Source organism: Pelmatolapia mariae, linkage group LG1, assembly GCF_036321145.2.
Source record: "Pelmatolapia mariae isolate MD_Pm_ZW linkage group LG1, Pm_UMD_F_2, whole genome shotgun sequence".
In the NCBI taxonomy this organism is placed as follows: Eukaryota; Metazoa; Chordata; class Actinopteri; order Cichliformes; family Cichlidae; genus Pelmatolapia; species Pelmatolapia mariae.
In genome coordinates this window covers 23,441,017-23,451,090 of record NC_086227.1, presented here as the reverse complement: position 1 = coordinate 23,451,090, position 10,074 = coordinate 23,441,017, and the positions used below count along the sequence as shown (strand labels likewise).

Here is a 10,074-nt window from a genome sequence, read left to right as displayed (position 1 = left end):
GGGTGTAGTCTTACCAGCAGTGCCAGACCAGCAGGACTGTGCAGGCTGTCAGTGTTTGGACACATTTATCCCTCAGTCAGGCAAACTTACAATTGAGCCCTGTGCAAGGGGACGGGAGCAGGCTCCCCAGAGTCAGACCACTGTCTGCAGGCTCTGAAACCCTAGAGGGTTGAGTGAAAGGACCATCCCCTCCCTCCACTTGCTTTAGCTGTATGATACTGTGGCCTGCACCGGGACAATAACTTCCTCCTGTATTATTGATGCCGCGGGGAACAGCGATCACTCAGCGCAGCGGGGCTCGATTCACCACGGGAATAGGCAATGAGAAACTGAATCTGCCACATACGTTCCTCCTCTCTCTGCTGGAAACTCAGTCATGGTGGAGGGGAAATCATCTGATGAAAGTAGCAGTTGAGATTGGAATATTTGATTTGAGTCCACTTTTTGACCTCATTTCCATCATGAGGCCAAAAGCTTGCAATTAGTCAAAATATAAAAGTAATATATTTAAATTGCAGCTTGTGTGAGAGATATTGTTTCGTTTGATTGTTTTTGCTGTTTTCTGTGTCTTAAAATGGTGAGAACAAGCAGCAGCATCCAGGAAAGAGAAATGAAGCACCGGTGTTGTGCCAAAAAGTGGTTTTGAGTTATTTACCAGATATTTAAACTGTTGTAAATGAGTTGTTGGCCTATAATTATTCTAAAACATGCCAAACATATCGCTCATGAATGACATCAAGTACTTTTGAACCCGAAAGAACATTTCTGTCACAAGGCAGAAGCAACACTCAGTTTTTAGCAAACTGACTGTTTTTTATACTTTATTTATCAAGGTAAAACCGGTCTTTTTTAAAACTGCATTTTGTACTTACTTCAAACAAGATCTAAAATATGTTTACACAAGTTCAAGAAATATGCAAAAAAACAAAAAACCATATACACATATTTTTTACACTTATCCATTTCAGGGTCATGGGGCCTATCTCAGGGTCCTGGGGTGAGTGCGGAACAACCTGGACACGATCGAACTCTGTCTCACACCCTCACCTATAGACAACTTTGAAACAGCATTTATTTAAAAAAACAGAGAGGCTCAGGTCAACCAGGAGGTGCAATCCCAGAAACTTCTTGCTGTGAAGCAGTGCTAACCACTGAATGATTGTACAAAACACTTCAATGCAGAAAGCAATGGAAAGAATTTTAACAATTTTAATCAACAACTGCAAGATACAGTAACAACATCTGGAGCAAGTTCAGGAATTAAAGTTGAATAATGTTCAAGGGAAGGTCACAGGTCAGTAATCTAATGGTCAAGTCTACTCTTTACACAGGATAGAGTTCAGTTACTGCAGCATTCTTGGACTGCTCAGTTTTCGGCAGGGTTCTCGTTCAGCAGCAGCGGGAGTCTTGGGTAACCACGCCCACTTCTGGGAGGAGTCTCGCTCCCATGACAGAGAGCGTCAGACCGAGCAGACAAGGAGAGAAAGAGTGAAGCCAGGTCAACATCTGTGACCATGACACCGTCTGAGACACAACGATGTATTATGTGAATAGCGGCACCTATTGGCTGTCATTAAGAACACCTGACAAATCCAATGAAGTATCTTCATCTTTCAGTTGCTCCCTTTAGAGAGAACATACTGGACAAGGGATGTCAAATATGGAGATGACACGCAGGAGTAAAGGAGAAAGACCACAGAGAAAATTCATGGAGGTCATGGAGGACATGCTGAGGGTTGGTGTGAGAGAGGATGCTACAGATAGAGGCATGACATACCCTTTAGTCTAAAACAACACACAACACAACTCTTTTTTTTTCTCAAGATTAAGAGATCCCATTTTAAATTTTGATTTTTATGTTTCTTTACTACTTAAAGTCATATGAGCATTAAAGGTAGATTAAAGAAAAGATGTAAATGAAATATAAGTGTTCCAGTCTTTGGAATCATTGCTTCTCACTTTAATCCAAGTGCTGCTCCACATTTTTACCATGAGGATTACTCTCATTGGGAATTACAAAGGAGCTCTTCCACAGGAACACCAAGAGCCTTTGCCTTTACCTCAGTGTGCAGCAGCAAATGCTTGCGGACCTGCAGGATACAAAGTTTCACTGTGGTTATTGTTATGAAATACATTAAAAGTAATTTCAGGAAACAAATAGACAACTAACCGTGGAAATTTGATTTATTTTGTGCTGTAGGGTCTTGATGGCAGTATTTTTGGAGTCAATATGTGCCTGCAAGCAAAAAACATTAAGAGCTTCTTTAATGTTCTTATAAAAACATGGCACTTCCACAAATATACTTGCTAATACCAGAATGAACCTTTTGCCTTCAGAGCTTTTTCTCCTATTTCTTTGTGGCACAGATTCAACAAGGTGCTGAAAACACTCCTCACAGATTTTTGGTCCTGCGGTTGCTGTACATTCATAATGTGACTCTCCCGTTCCACCACACCCCAAAGGTGCTTTATTGGATTGAGATCTGGTGACTGTGGAGGTTATTTGACTCCAGTGAACTCATTGCCATGTTCCAGAAACCAGTTTGAGATAATCTGAGCTTTGTGACATGGTGTGTTATTCTGCTGGGCGCAACCATCAAAAGATGGGTACACCGTGATCATAAAGGGGCGGATACGGTCAACAACAATACTCCGGTAGGCTGCGGTGTTTAAATGATGCTCAGTTGGTCCTGACGGGTCAAGAAAATCCCCCCACCACACACACACACACACACACACACCATTACCTCACCACCAGCACCCTAAAACATTGGCATAAGGCAGTGTGGATCATGTTGTTTAAGCCAAATTCTGGCCCTGCTATCCAAACGTCACAGCAGAAATTCATCAGACCGTGCACTTCAAGGTTCAATGGTTTCTTCAGAGATGTTCTTCCCATCAGCTTGAAGCAGTCTGGCCATTCTCCTCTGACATCAACAAGGCATTTTCACCCAGAAAGCTGCTACTTCTCTTTTCCTCATCATTCTCTGTAAACCTTCAAGATGGTTATGTGTGTGAAAATCCCAACAGATCAGCAGTTGGTGAAATCCTGACCATGTCTACAGGCCGAATGCTTTGCTACCATGTCACTGGCTGATTAGATATTTGCGTAAATAAGCAGTTGAACTGGTGTACCTAAAAAAGTGGCCAGTAAGCGTATATAAAATCAGTGTAAAGGTTTAGATGACTGCTGAAGAAGAAACGTGAGGTAGATGTACAACACTACCTCAGTTTTCTTTATGACCCTGCTTAGGGCTGTTTGGTCCATGTTGGAGGCTGAAAGCACCGCGCTGAGCTGAGCCTCCGTCTCCTCCAGGCTCTCTGTCAGAGCCTGCAGCTTCTTTTCCACCACTATGTTCTCTATGTCTCCGTTATGCTGCGCCTTCTCAACAATCTCAGTGAAAGCCTTGCGAAGTTCATCCCTTTCCAGTTGGAGCTGTGCAGCAAACACACAAAAGCATTCACATAAAACGTGTGCAGCTACACATGAATGGAGCTGATTGTTAGTTTTTACCTCGTTGAATTTCTGTTCCAACACCTCATGCTCTGCTTTCAGATTTTTCAGCTTTTTTCTTTTGATGTTTCCAATTACATCCTGTCAAAAGCAGTGCACAGAAATTATGCTCATACTGGGCTACAGCGATGCTGCACAACAACGAAGATGCTGGTAAAAGCAAGAAAAACTGTCAAACAGTAAACTCTGTGAAAAAAGGTGCCAAAAGAACCTTATTTCCTGAGTAGTGTTTCAGTTTCTTGGCAATTTCATCGTTTTCTTTCTTGATCTTTGAGATAAGCTCAGCAAGATGTTTGTTCTCCTTCAAAACAGTGACCACCTCCAGTTTCATGCTCTTTTGTTTCTTCTTTGCTTCATTAATTTCTCCCTGGAAAATTCAAATAAAACATTGCATGTGAAAATAAAACATATCTGGGTCAAAGCTAGTGGAAAAAACTGTTCAGCAACAATAAATAATAAAATCTCAATCACCATTTCAAATTTGGAGGCTTTTGTTTTGCATTTTCCAGAATATCAAAACAATTACCAGTTCACTCAGTTTAAAGATACCCTCTAATGGTTCTGCTATTTCACAGATATACCGTTCTAAAAATTATAAGCTGTAGTCACAAGCAGAAGACTGATCAGTAGTGAGTTATAGGTTTAAACAAAGCTTGTGTTTGTGATCGCACCTTGAGCTGAGTGAGCGTGTCCGCGTCCCTTTTCATGATAATGACAAATTCCTCAGCGCTGCGGTAGGTTGCATCGTGATCTTGTTTAAGACCGGCGATGTGGCTGTTCCAGTGGTTTTCTCGATCGCTGATCTCACTTTTCCAGATGTTGTCCAGATCTTGTTGTAGCGCCTGCACCTTCATCTCAAACGACGCTGTAATTTCTGCTCCAGCCGTAACACAAAAGGATGACTCCTGTTCAGTGCTTGACAACGTGAAGCGATGAATTCAACTCAGAATGCGGTTTTTATTTTTGGGTTGTGTTTTTGTTGTTTTTTACCTGCAAGCTGTTTTTCCAGGTGGTCGCGTCTTGATGTCAGTTCGTCACCATGTTTCTGTTAAGATAACAACCACGCTAGAGTTAGGAGTGTTTATTCTTGTAAGCTGAAGTATATCAGGGTCAGACGTGCAGAGCTATGTAATACAGTACTGAGGTGCAACAACAGATAACAGCTATGCCCACAGTTAAACCACAGTGAGAAGTTTACACTAATTAATCAGCCTTAAAAGACCACAAGATCAAATTTGTGGTCAAGTTCTTACAGCTCATGGAAGCCAGACTTTATGAATTCACATACTTGTGATTCCTTTTTGTTTGAGGATCAATTTTGACCAAATTTTGCTCTTTTGATAAACATTAGTGATTTTTTCCCCTTATCTCGTTTATTTATTTACTTACAGTCTCTGTTTGTACTTTGCCTTCTAGTCCATCTTATTCTTAAGTTATGTTCTAGTTTAGTTCTTGTTCTCCCCACAACAGGAGGAAGTATAAAATCAGTACTGTTTGTCTGTGTTTGTACGCAGTCCAGCATGCACAGTTTTCAAGATATCATTTTTAGATAAACTATATCTTAGATACTAATAACACCTCAAGCTGATTTCATTTTGATGAAAACCAGGTCAAGGTCACAGCACATTTGTGAAAATCAGTAAAAACTTTATATTATCTACAATTTTTTGTGGATTATCAAACTTCACAACATGATACTAGGTATTGGGGGACATGAGTGTTAGCATCCAAGGTCAAAGTTGACCTCGGAAAAAAAATATATCAAGAAACCATAATCTATCATATGAAAGGGCACGTAGAGAGGTGTACGACTCGCACTTTTTTTAATACGACACCCTACGACATCACAATGACACCATAAAGTTTTGCAAAATCAAAATATCTCAAGTTCTTACAGCTCACAAGCCAAAGATTTCAACCGATTCATATGGGTAAAGATCATAAAATACACTGTTTTAGTATTTAATGGTTCAAGGTCATGGGTCAAAGCAGGCTGATGTCAGCAAGTTGTAATAAAAAAATATCAAAAAATTAAGGTTTCATATCCTCTCATTATTGGTCTGTATATTTATTGTGGTAGTCTCCCCTTGTCCTTTGTCCCGTGCTCACTCTGTTCTATGTAACTCTCATAGTTTCCTAGTAAGTTCCTGGTTTCTACCTAGTCTGAGTTTTCTTGTATTTCATTTCCAGTGAGTTCACCAATAAAGTTGATAACAATGTTTCACAATAAAAGCATTGTTAAAAAATGCTTTTGGACACTGGTTTAGCTCGGTGGTTGAGCAGCGACCACATGCCGCAAAGCCAAATGCAGTGGTGTGTAAATTAAGCCATCCATCCAGGTTCTACCCTCTTCTGTGTCCAGGTCATGGGAGTAACAGTCTAAGCAGAGATGGCCACACCTTCCTCTCCACAGCCACTTCCTCCAGCTCCTCTGAGGTGTTCCAAAGCCAGCCATGAGATGTGATCTCTCCAGCGAGTGCTCTCTCCGCTCAGCAGGACATGCCCCAAACACCTAACTTATCTCAGAAGCCTGAACCACCCCACCTGGCTTCTTTTGATGTAGAGGGGCAGCAGCTCTACTCTGAGCCCCTCCTGAATGACTGAGGCCAACACCCTCTCTCTAATGCTGAGATCAGACATCCTTTGGAGGATGCTCATTTACCACTGCTTGTGTCCAGAGTCTCAGTGTTTCGGTCATTTCTCACAGCTTGTGGCCGTGGGTGAGGGTGGAAGCGAAAATCTACTTAAATACAGAAATATGAAGGTTTTTTTCCTCAAAAGTGGAAAAAGTGGCAGAGTATCTTTCTAGTGTACCCCGGCAACACTACGCTTATGATTAAGGTAAAGGGAAATGTATGTTTTGTACTACAAACCAGTTCAAGTTCCTTCTTGGTGTGTTCAAAGTTGATCTCTTGGATGTCCACCCGCGTAATTGTCTTACGAAGCTCTTCCTCTAGGTGCTGTTGCTCTTTCTCCATCAGTTCATTGGACGCCAAAGAATCTGCATTCAGTTCAGCGATATCATTCAGGTGTTCATGCTGGAGGTGCTTGATCTTCTGCTTGTACACCTGGTGGGAAAAACAATCACATGTGAGCGTTCATATGGAAATCCAGTATTCCTAAAACACGTAGCCTTGTAGTTGGTATCATCCACCATCTTTTAGCCCTGACCCAAACCCCTGGCTTGGTAACTACTCAAGTTAGATCAGTGGTCTCCAACCCCCGGGCCACGGACCGGTCATATGGTACCAGGCCGTAAGAGTTGAGGCTCAGGTGTGAAATTTATGGTTTTAAGGGTTTTTATTGGTTTTTATCGTTATTTTTTTATCGTTTCTATCGTTTTTGGTACCGGTACTGGTTTTATTTTGTTGTATTTATCTGCGACACCTTAAAGGCCGGACCGTGAAAATATTGTCGGATATAAACCAGTCCGTGGCGCAAAAAAGGTTGGGGACCGCTGAGTTAGATTATAATCTCTGGCCAAACCTCATAGACAACTTAATATTAACACCACAGCCCTCTCGGTTACCCAACTTTATATTTTATGCTAGCGGCATAAAAAATAAAGTCATCTGTACCTTAAATTTATCAGTAGCCATTAATAACCAAATCTCCATAAACAGATTCCTACATAAGATAAGATAACCTTTATTAGTCCCACACGTGGGAAATTTGTTTTGTCACAGCAGGAAGTGGACAGTGCAAAAGTTATGAAGGACACTTAGAATAAAATAAAATAAGAATAAATACAGTACACAACTGTACAGAATAGAATAAAAATAGAATACTATATACAGTAGAATAAAATAGAATAAAATATACAATAGGATAAAAATAGAATACAAATGCTATATACAACAAAGTGAAAAATACAACGGTGCCAGAAAGATTATTGCACATATATCCTAGAATAACCTGTAAACACTGAATCACATATCCTGGTTTCACTAAAAACCTTAAAATATTAGCATAAGAAACTTGTCCTGATTTAGGTTTCTTGAAATGTTTTACCAAATTTAAGAACACGATTTGGGACTTCAGCATCACCTGACTCCATCTGACCAGCCTTTAAAATGGAAGAGCTATCTATTTTGTAATATTCTCGCTTAAAATCAGTAAAATCTTACCTTAACGTCTAATTGGTGACGGGCCTCATTTTCTTCTACATCCTTTTCTACCTTTTGCAGCTCAGAGTCAACCTCCTTCTGTTTTCTAACTGTGATTTCCCAAAAGCTGTGGATCTTGTCCCTCTCCAACTGAAAGTAGTTTCTCTCTTCCCGCTCTCTATCCAGTTCCTCTCGAAGACGCATAATGTGCTCCTCCAGCTGAAACACAGAAAGATGTGACTGCAGTTTTTATGTGCTCGACAAACCAAATGACTGCAACATATTGTCACTTTTTTTCACGCTTTTGGAGAGTCTAAGAAAATCACTCTCCAATTTCCATACACTAATCATGGGCATCAATATCATGGTAATTTGGTCCTTTTAATGCTTTTTTCTAATCTACAAAGGATCAAAAGTTTACATACCAGCTCAAATATATACACATACAGTCACATAAGTCTTATAAGTGATCCTACATGTTCTAAAATGTATCTTAACTTGATAAGGCCAAGGCCCATTAACTTGAAGGAGTGTGGATTAGAAAAAATCCAAAATTAATTCAAACTTGCACACTCCAATCTTGGTTTTGTTTTTTTGTTGTTTTTTCTAATTCATTAAAGATATAGCGTGTACAATCATTCCACCCTGGAGAAACAGCAGTTCAAAGAAATCTTTAAGCCCCAAAATGCTATAACATCCATGTCCATGACGAGTACATGTAAACTTTTACCATATCCATGTTTTGTTTTTGTTGTTTTTGCTTTTTTCTTTGGTACTTCGATGGACTTATGCATCTTAAAAATCTTCAGGGAAACCTTGGCACATTACAAAGTTAGAAAAAAATCTGAATTGCATTATCTGCATCATGATGCCTTTTTGCAGGCAGGGAGGCTCTAATTAAAATATTCCAACAGAGTGTTTACAGAGCTTGATCCGTATTAGGAGCCAAGATATGTCAATCTCACTTGCATTGAGTGTTATTTAAATGTTGTGCCTCAGCTTTATGTGCTACCCCTCTCAATGAACAGATCACTTTGAACAGGTTCCTATTTGCTTCCTCCTGACATAAAATGGACATTCAGACACATGCTATCACTCTTCGGCTCTAACCTGCTCCTTGGACATCTCATCCTTGGTGAGGCCATTTATCAGCGTGGGGGTCCTTGGCTTTGCTGGTTTTTTATCTGCACTTTTCTTTTTGGGTGGCTGGGGGAAAAGAGTCAGTACAGCTGTTTAAAGTTAAAACTGCTTTCTGGTTAGCAACCAATGACTACATAAAAGATAAAAGTATATATGTATCGATTCATGCATCCTTTTATATTTATAAAAGAAAAAGTTTTCTAGTCATTGGTGGTAACCTTGAGTGTGTTTTTTAATTAGCAATGAGAAATATACAAGCTACATTTATACACACGTCCAGCTGCTAGCGGCATAAAAGATAAAGCTGGTTATTTACTACAGATAAATCACTTGTTTCTTAATTATTTAATGCTCACCATCATGTACGCTGCTCAAATTACGCGAAGAAGTGTTTGGTTTGTTGCGAAAAGCGCAGCACACTCAGTAAGTACTAGTGTTGTTATAGCAACATAAACCCAAACCTGCTGAGGAGGCGGGATCTACAGACGGAAAACCAATCAAATGGGACAGGAAGGGTTCTTCAAGCAGGATGATTGGTTAACAAATAATTATCAGTTAATTCTACTGAGTCTGTAGCACACAAAACATGCACATGCTCATAAGCACTAAACAAGAAAAAAATAAACATCAGCGTTTACGAGTGTGCGTACCTTTCATCAAATATTTCAGTGCTTTTAAAGCCGGTGACAGAGCTTCAGTTTTTAATGCAGTTCTTTTCATGTAACCAGTGAAATCCACATATTAGAAGTTAAGGTGGGTAACTGGAGGGGATTCACAACTGCTGCAGTGTTGACGTCCTACTAGAAAGATTTTAGCATGCTTTTCAGCAGAAAGGAAGAGTCTATTATCACTCCTGATCCAGTCACCTATGGGAATAGAGCCGATAATACTTTAAACAAACAAACAAACAAACAAACAAAAAAAAAAACCCTCCAAAAGTCCTTTAAAAAATATGCCATATATGAACCAAGTATTAAAGATAAGTTTATATTATGCTCCTGCTTATTTTGGGGGAAAGACTTATCCTCTTAGCCTGCCAGATAATTTCCTTAAAAGCAAATTGATCTGATGGGCATAAGTGCTGCCAACTGATAGTTGAGCTGGCCTTTGAAAATAGAATATTTAGAAATTTAACTGTATACCACACAATTTTTTTAGAAAGTGAAACAAGAAATAGTAAACAAAGGTTAAGTGCTAAATCAACAGTATTTTGCTAATAGCATGGCTCTACTGAGGGCACTTTGGTCCAGACCAAAATATTAAACCCTACATAGATTCTGATGAGAGTATGCAGATCTTTCATTGTCCCCAGTA

The 10,074-nt window shown here is 39.8% G+C and overlaps 1 protein-coding gene across 1 annotated transcript; it reads right to left on the bottom strand.

Moving 5' to 3' along the window:
- Nucleotides 1-873: 873 nt before the first annotated feature.
- gas8 (growth arrest-specific 8) lies at nucleotides 874-9,210 on the bottom strand. The gene is made up of 11 exons (XM_063498586.1): nucleotides 9,117-9,210; nucleotides 8,731-8,826; nucleotides 7,642-7,839; nucleotides 6,388-6,582; nucleotides 4,505-4,559; nucleotides 4,186-4,388; nucleotides 3,726-3,881; nucleotides 3,515-3,595; nucleotides 3,227-3,436; nucleotides 2,171-2,236; nucleotides 874-2,090 (listed from the first exon to the last, which is right to left on the bottom strand). Exons 1-11 carry the CDS (start codon nucleotides 9,120-9,122, stop codon nucleotides 2,004-2,006), a joined length of 1,353 nt encoding a protein of 450 aa, XP_063354656.1. The 5' UTR covers nucleotides 9,123-9,210; the 3' UTR covers nucleotides 874-2,003.
- Nucleotides 9,211-10,074: the final 864 nt, after the last annotated feature.

Excerpts from the sequence above, each read along its gene's own strand:
- gas8 (XM_063498586.1), bottom strand. Across the intron at positions 3,882-4,185 it reads ACACGCTCACTCAGCTCAAG|GGAGAAATTAATGAAGCAAA; the intron begins GTGCGATCACAA and ends TGAATTTTCCAG. Across the intron at positions 3,437-3,514 it reads TGGAACAGAAATTCAACGAG|CTCCAACTGGAAAGGGATGA; the intron begins GTAAAAACTAAC and ends TTTGCTGCACAG.